At 47.4% G+C, this 8,513-nt stretch overlaps 1 protein-coding gene across 3 annotated transcripts; it reads left to right on the plus strand.

The window, feature by feature from the left end:
- The first annotated feature begins 849 nt into the window (after positions 1-849).
- LOC128276275 (uncharacterized protein ZK1073.1-like) lies at positions 850-8,181 on the plus strand. Of its 3 annotated transcripts, none has more exons than XM_053014744.1 (8): positions 850-912; positions 1,787-1,850; positions 1,943-2,060; positions 2,906-3,192; positions 4,971-4,975; positions 5,676-5,788; positions 5,856-6,018; positions 6,095-8,181. In XM_053014744.1, exons 3-8 carry the CDS (start codon positions 1,978-1,980, stop codon positions 6,332-6,334), a joined length of 891 nt encoding a protein of 296 aa, XP_052870704.1. In that variant the 5' UTR covers positions 850-912; positions 1,787-1,850; positions 1,943-1,977; the 3' UTR covers positions 6,335-8,181. The 3 variants fall into 3 exon arrangements, with proteins under 3 accessions (XP_052870704.1, XP_052870705.1, XP_052870703.1); XM_053014745.1 differs by lacking the exon at positions 4,971-4,975 and adding an exon at positions 4,407-4,418 and having other exon boundaries at positions 865-912; positions 2,906-3,188; XM_053014743.1 differs by lacking the exon at positions 4,971-4,975 and having other exon boundaries at positions 865-912; positions 2,906-3,188.
- Positions 8,182-8,513: the final 332 nt, after the last annotated feature.

Raw genomic sequence — 8,513 nt, forward strand, 5'->3', positions numbered from 1 at the left:
TAGGAATATGTGTGCGCGTGCGCGCGCTGCGATCATACTTCCGTCGATCGCCGTCAGCCCGAGCCGGGGTTGCAACCGGGGTTGAATTTTTCATACACATTCCCGACATACACTCAAGCTCTGCGAAACTGCCCGTGGCGGTTCGACTCACGAAAAGTTCCCTGTTCCACGCGAAGAAAACGCCGTTTGGGTGGAATTAAGTGCCACTTCCAGTTCGACATGTCGCGCAAGGGGATGCTCCCAAGTGGGCTCCATTTCAGGGCCTGCGGTATTGTTAAACAGAAATCTTTCCCAGGAATTATATTTCGTTGTTTGTTTTCGCTTTCACCGGAGTATCGCGCGTCGAGTTGTTATTGAAAGTGGAATTTATGTTTGCCAAATTATCCCAGGCCGCCGGCCATTCCAGGTGGATCGAGAGAGTGCATCCGAAGAAACAAACGAATTAAGTAGGAAAAATTGGCAAGCCGCAGGGCCCACGACTGTCTGAAGCAGAGCGTGAGAAATGGGCAAACTTTGGCCTCATATTCCAACTTTGACCCGTGTGTGGTTCTCGTTTCGAAGTTTCCCCTTTGTTTCGCTTTTCAGGTGGCATTTAATTTGATTGTTTTCTTTTGTGTTTGTGGGGATAGAAAATGTAAAAGCCCCCCCCGAACGATGAGTTTCATGTACGTGGTGTTACATATTTTGATTTGTCCTTTTTAGCGAAGGTAGCCCGCAGGTCCTGGGACTTTAATTGAAATTTGGTTTTATTTCAGATTTTTACTATTTTGCTGTTCGTTGTTGTTTGCTGTTAGCTGTATTTGCGAATTTGTCATGTTGCACTATTTATTTACACATTCTTCTTTAAATTTTGTTTTACAGCGATATGCAGTCAATACGGAGAAAAGTGGGGAGATCATCGTCACAGTGCAGGTAAACATTTCTTAGAAATACTATCAAGTAATTCATAACTTCTAATAACTTCACCATGACACATTTGACCGAGCGATTTGATCACATAATAAAAAGGCGCAAAACTTTGAAAACTGAGCGAAGTGAAGTAAATTGAGTTGTTTTGGCACACCATTAATATTCCGCGCATTTCAAACCCTTCAAACGTATCCACTAACCGTTTCGTATGGCCCGCAAACGCATAACATACCATCCGGTGCACCATAATTCAATGAGCGTTAATGGTGGATCCAAACAACCAAAAGTACTTCCAAAAACCACTTCGCCACCTTTCGGGGTAGTGAAAATTAGTTCTCACGCCCTACCGGGTACCGGTTCCGGCAAGCCTGCATCATAAAGTCCATCTCGGACGTGGTGTCGGACTGGTGCCGCCCGAACCCGACAGTAGCTTTAACTTCTTGACCGTTTTTCTTCGTTCGAGAAAGTTTTCCGAGGAAAGTTGGTGAAAACTTTTCTCCGAACCCCGGCCCGGGGTGCCGGCAAATAACGGTGTGGGTGCCTATGTTTATTGTGTTTTTCCATTCCAAAGCCAGCGACAGTTGTTTCGGGTTGGTCCGCGTGCCACAGGACTAGTTCGATATGGTGCAGGCAAAATACCATCCGGAAGATGAAAGTTCGTTCAAATGAATAAACTTATCCGGCAGCTTCGTGCCACCACGCTACTCCTGGGTCACTCCTGGGCGGAACTTTCAGTTGTTGTCGTGTGAGAAAATTCGAATCGAAGAATTCCTCAACATCGTCGCATATCGTCGGTTCGGTGGGCGTCTTTTCGTTCCACCGAAGACTCTGCACTGTTTGGCATTCACGCTCACCGCCGGCCTTTATCCTTCCACAGGGCGATCTGTCGCAGCAGGAGAAGCGGGCCGTCTTCCTCACCGTGCACGATCTGGGAACAAACCGTAAGTGGGACACCGTCCCAGCGCCATGAGGATCCTGGAAAAGGGGGAAAGAAAATTGATACGCAAACTTTTCTCATATTTCTCGGCTCCAGATTCCTCGTTCGAAGAGTTCGTCAACAGTGCGTGCATGATCGAAATCAAAGAACGGTCGTGCTTCATCCACATCGATGTGCCCGGCCATGCGGATAATGCACCCAATTTGGCAGACACGTAAGTATTGGCACCGACTGGCAACGGGCACTGTAAATAAGGGGCCTTTCGGCGGACAAATTAGCTAATTAGCAGCCCGATGTCGGAGCAAATTTTGCACCGACTTGAAACGTGAGGCACCAGGAGTCTCCATCAAGGTCCTTGCGGTGAATTAAAAATCCAATTAAATATATCAAAGGGGTATTTGTGTGAATTAAACCTTAGATACTGAAACGAAAAGTACGAATAAAAACGAAAATGAGGAATATTTTGGCCCCATCAGGTATCGTACTTTAACAGCTGAATAAGTTCTAGAACGAAGCACCAGGCGTCTCCACGATGAGTTCTCTATTTAGACTGTAATTATTTGTATTTAAATCAACGAAACTATTATCGTTTCCACTTCGACTGAAAATATTTATCTCAAATGAAAAACATTATAATGCTTTTTGAAAAAGCTAATCGCGTATTGTTAGATAGACACAAAGTACCAGGTGATTCCATTCTGACAAGTCTGGATGCAAGTAGTTGACTGTTGTCGGAGCTTGCGCTTTGAATCGGATATAATCCTTCGAGTGGTGAATGCATCCTCTTCAGGACTGGAAAGCGCTATGCAAAAACCGCCCAAAATGCATTCCACACCGAATTGCGGCCACATAATTCATTCCGGTTTCATCCATCTTTCCGTGTGACACGGGAACCCGCTGGGGTTCCACTGTTAAAGCTTTTCCCATCGCGAGATTAAGGTGAAAAGTGTCACGGTTCTCACCGGAGCTCCGGCGGAGTGTGACATTCTGTGGCTGGGCACTAAACTTTTGTGCCTGGGAACTAACCATCCATCGTCCGTCCGTTACGCTTTCCCGCAGGTTCCAGTTCCCATCGTTGCAGCTGCTGGGCGAGGAGCTGGTCACGGTGCTGGACTTCCTGCACGTGAAGTACGTGATCGGCGTTGGCGAAGGGGCGGGAGCGAACGTGCTGGCGCGCTTCGGACTCGCCCACCCGTCCCGCTGTCTCGGGCTGATCCTGATCAACGTCACCGGCTCGGCCGCCTCCGTGCTGGACGTGTTCAAGACGAAGTTCATCTCGTGGAAGGGTGACGAGGTCGGCCAGTCCGCGGAGGACTTTCTGCTTTACCACAAGTTTGGCTACGTAAGTAAACAGCGCTCCGACGTTCGTGGGGACGGCACACGAATTAGGCACACATTACCTTAAACCCGTTCTTATTGTCGTCGCGCACCGAAGCGCTGGATTCGGCGACCACATACTGTTTCGGTTTTTGGCACCAAAGCAAGCACCCCTCGAGATCGGCTTTCTATGTTGCCACTACGACCCGCCGACGAAGCCGGGCTTTTTGGTGTCTAGTTTCGATGTGGATAAACTTGTGCCGTGTAAACCAAAGTCACCCTTTTCCCGATTCCACAAATGTTGCGACACTGGCATGTGTGTCACCCGCTCCGATGTGTCACCCGCTGCATTCCGTTCAGGGTGTGTTCTAATTTCAAGCTCCAACACCCTTAGGGTGTTCCACAGAATGTCCGCATTATGATTTGATCGATTGCGTTCCTCGTTCGCCCGAGCCTGGGAGGGCGCTGAGGAGTTGGCTCCCTCGTGGGCCCTCCGCCGGGAGGTTTTCTCATTTGCATTCCGGATGATGGCTAAATTGTCAGTGCCAAAAGGAGGCTTCCGTTCATTGGGCTCGGACGCCATGCGCCGACATGTCATTATCAGTGCGCGCCCGTGAGCAGAAATGATAAACCGACACCGTTGTTCTCATCACCGACAACATCACGGCACGGCACGGCTCTAAAAGCGAAACAAACATCAAATTAAACATGCATTCTTTCTCTCTTTTCTTTCTCTTCCATTTTGAACGGCAAATCCGTGGTTTGGTGGGGCGTGGTCCTGCTCCATGTTGCTCCATTGTTTTGGTTGTTGTACTTTTGTTCTGTCCATTTTTATCATTTTCAAAAATTAATCCACGCGTCAACTCGTTTCGATTTCGGTTCGTTTCGTTTGTGTTTTTTTTTCTATTCCATTCCGCCCGGGTCGGCCCGATTACATTTAATTGGAATAACTCGTGCCACCACCACCATCATCGGGGTGGCCCACCACAAACCGTTATAAACTTCTGCATCGCTACCGTTTCTTTTTCGTTTTGTTTCGTTTTTTCCCCCTTCTCTCCGATGGGATCGGAACTTTGTGCTGAATTGGCATTTAAACATTAAAAACCCTCCACACTGAACAACGGATTACAAACGCGGATTACACAAACACGCGCATTAAACGCCAACAAACGCCGCACATCCAACGCATCTCTGCATCCTGTGGCCGTTTGCTTGTTTGTGTGTTGTGGTTCCGGCGAACCAGGTCTTCTCGGAGGTATTTAGAGCAGTGTTTAGTGTTTCCTAGTGTTTTCAGTGCTTGCTTGAACCCTTTTTAGGCTTGCTCTACACGTGGTGCTGGACGCTTCCTTTCTTCACCGTTGAAACTCAAAATTCTGCTCGTTTGTTACTTCTAATTGGCAGTAGCTCTCGTACTACTGATTTGTACATTTTCCCCTTTCTTCCCCTTCTCGCTGTGACTCGAAAACCTCGATCGATGTGGTTGTTGTATACGATGTTGAATGTTGATCATTGCGACAAACCATCCTGCCGATCGCTGTACATAATGGGCGTACCATACCACTCACTTCCTTCGTCACGTTCTCTATTCATCTTTCTTCCACTCTCCTATTTTTGGTTCAAATTAATTCAATTACATTTCTGGATTAATTGTTCATTCGTGCATTAATCTTTCGACACTTTCACATCTCCATCACAACCCATGTTGAGCCGACTAATCACCACAATTTGGTAGGGTTTTCTGGAGTTCATGTCATCGTAATAGAAGGAAGAAGTTTGCAAAATACACTTGCAACAACTAGTACTTTAGAAGAAGTCATTATCACTCACATCAATAAAAAATGTCTAAACCAACAGAGTATAGCCGAAGCGTCAGAAAACACAAACTGTATCGATCATTGTTTCATTATATGATCCGGATATGCAGAAGGAGTGTGGAAGAAACTAAGAAAGAAGAATTGTTGGGCAATTCGGACTCGCAACTTCAACACGTACCGTTTCACTCATTCTAAATTTATTTTGGTTCTATTACATTGGCTGGATCGGACTTTTGCACTTGGAGTTGAAACTGGCTGACCGAAGTTCGTTTGTTTCCTGTGTCCTGTGTACAGCTCATTACCTCATTTTCTAATCACACATAAATGTACAGTGATCGTTCATTGAACAATTGGCAAACGAAAAATCCAAAAGTTTCAAGCATTTCCACTTCCTGTGTACATTCTGAAGCGAAATGCGTTAGAACACGCATCGCGAACCGGTGCTCCTTAGCATCGACGAACGGGACGATCGGTCAGCTAGAGGGCCATGTTCCCCGGTGTGTAACTGTTCTTCCCGTTGACTGACACCGCTTCCGTTCGTTACGTGTGTGTGTGTGTGCCACACGCGCCCGCGTGCTGTAGCTAGCAAAAGCTGCTTCTGCAGGCGGACTAACAACGCGAACCTCGATTACCACGATCGTCCCGAACGCTCTAACGTATTCTTTTCCCATTCCCGTATCTCCGAACACCGAACACAGCAACTGGTGGGCGATAATCCGGATAAGGAGAAAATTGTGGCCGAATTCCAGAGCCGCCTGCACAGCTCGCTGAACAGCAAAAACATTAAGCAATACGTCAAAGCATTTATGTCGTAAGTTCCCGTGTGTGCCGCGAGGTTTTCCCCCGGAACTCAGGTTGCGGTTCTTTCCCTGTCGCAGGCGCAAAGATTTACCACTGAAGAACTGCAAGCTGGACATGCTGCTGATCACCGGTGTGATGTCTCCTTACGCGAGCGTCGTCGAGAAGCTGTACAAGGATCTGAACAAGGAGAAGGTTACCCTGCTGAAGGTGGAACGGGCGGGCGATGTGCTCGCGGATGCGGTAAGCATCGCGGAATGGGTGATCTCCGGTTCGAGTAGCACACTGATTCAGTGCCGTTTTCCATTCTCTCCCGCAGCCCGCCAAGGTGGCCCAATCGATCCTGCTGTTCTGCAAGGGCCAGGGTCTGCTGACGTCGGTGGCGATGCCGGGCGTGGACCGTAACCGGGCGTTCTCGACGAGTTCCGGTGGCTCGAACGAGGGTGCCGCCGGACCGAGGCGCCTCTCCCGGGGCATGTCGATGGAAGACTACGACAAGCCCAACATCAGACGGCTCAGCGTCACGATCAACGAGCAGCTGCCACCGATCAAGAAGTAGATCGTTTCCGAAAGCGGCACGTCGGTGGTATTTGTGGGAGTAGTAGTAAACGATTTGTAGCCTCATTCGGACGGAGCAGACGGACGGAGCGGAACGATGGGGCGCTTTTTTCCACCGGTCGGTCGGTGCTTTCATCTGGTGCCGGTTTGGTATCGCAAAATTGCCGGCAGGACCGCATTAAACCAATCCGTGGCGCACGAGCACGAACAAGAAGACGGTGTTGATCCCAAATATCAATCCCTTTCGAATTTTCTACACCCGAAACAAGGAACCTGAACCACCCATTACGACCCAACCCGGGTTGCAGTATAAGCCCGCCCCGTCAACCCGCCAAACCAATTCTATTTCTCTACATCTGCTGGATGGACATTTTTCAGAAGAGGAACAGAAACCGGTATCGTTTCGCCATCTAAATTATTAGTCGCTGGGCCTCAGAAAGTGCACAGCGAAGTGGCACAATTCAACAACAACAACTAAAACGCAACCGAAATCAGATGCAAATCGTTGTTTACGTTCGACAACGTGACCGTGAAAAAAAACGTGACCAACATTGTGGTGGGTCGGCGGGCGCATTCACGTACCACAGTTGTAGCAATAGCCAAACCAAACCGAAAGGCCACCTATCTCTTTTCGTGTGTGGAACTGTATCATTTATCAGAGCCTATATACAAACACGTGCACTCGTAATCATAATGACGGAAGCATATATATACAGAGATATTTAAATGGGCCACACTCATCAGTGGCGTCAACGGTGAGCATTAACGAGCAACAGAAGTTTTCAGAAGCAACATCGCGCCGGACCGGGAGGTGTGTATTAATTAGTAGATCTTGTTGTTGGATCGATCCGTTCGGGCAGCATAAATTAACGAGAACAAACACGGGAAGAAAAAGCGTAAACCTATACATAAATATATATACACAAAAACCTATATTTTATCTCTTTTTACATGGCGGAAGACACGGTGACGCATTGGCGGCGATGCTCTAGAGATCTGTTTTCCTCACGACCGAACGATTGGCGCACGAATTGGCGACAGTAAAAGAAAAAAGCAAAAAAAAGAACGAGAATCAATTTGGGTGAATATACAAACGTTAACCACGTCTCTTAAAGCAAACAAATAAACCGCGCGCTGCATTAAGTATAGAGTATGCCAATAAACACAAACCTTGTATGCCAATATTAGTAGCTGAACGTAATAAGTAGATTGCAAAAATGAAGTTATTCCCTTCACACAACAAAGTAACAAAAAATGCGCTAAAAGGTAAAAACCAATACAAGCCTAAATAGAAGCCTCTCGCTCTGATATTAGTGCGCAAAGTGTGCGCCGGACACGCAAAAACCCTTCCGTGGGTGGTAGCGTGGCCACGACCCGAGAGTGGCAGCTTCGAGTTCTAGTAGTTCTATAGCTTCGCGATCGCGATTGCGGAAGCTGGCGGACCGGCGCCAGCGAGCCACAGTGTTCTACTTGGTCTTAATTATCTCAGATCCGGTACCTCCGCTTCGGCCAACTGACCAAAAATGGTGGCAGATACATACAAGAAGGCATGATTACTAGGAGATTGCGTTCGGTAGACGTTTTGCATGCGCCGGCAAAAGTAATTTATATTTAATGAAAAACAAACCACAGCAGCAGGGACGTGACGAAACGAGCGACAAAGCGACGACGGACGTGTGACAATGAGGCGTGCGAAAGTGGGAAACTGGGACCCCGCAGCCCAATCCCGCTTTTGTGCGCTTTCGGTGAGTTGGCAAACTCCAGCGATCAATCAGACATCTTAACATGTAACAAAATCGACTTTCTAAAGCAAATAAAGGATCTTATATAGTGAATATAGTTGAAAGATATCGCACAAAATGGGGTTTTCGTAATGATAATTTCTTCAAAAGATTTTGTTTTCGACACGACCATTTTGACTCGAAACTGGAAGAGGCAACATTATTTCTACTTTGGATATAAATAACAAGAGAATCGGAACCGTGTGCGTCAGCAGACAGCAACAAAACTAGAATACATTGATTTCATTCGAAACTTTATTCCCTCAGACGCCGCTTGTATTAAGGGCCGTTTACACGTTGCGATATATCGCAGCAATCCCTTGTATCCATTATTCGTAGCGATATATCGCATCCAAGGTGGAGCGTCTACACGCCACGATGTATTCGTTGCGATTTGCA

The sequence above is a fragment of the Anopheles cruzii genome, unplaced genomic scaffold (assembly GCF_943734635.1).
Source record: "Anopheles cruzii unplaced genomic scaffold, idAnoCruzAS_RS32_06 scaffold00835_ctg1, whole genome shotgun sequence".
Taxonomy (NCBI): domain Eukaryota; kingdom Metazoa; phylum Arthropoda; class Insecta; order Diptera; family Culicidae; genus Anopheles; species Anopheles cruzii.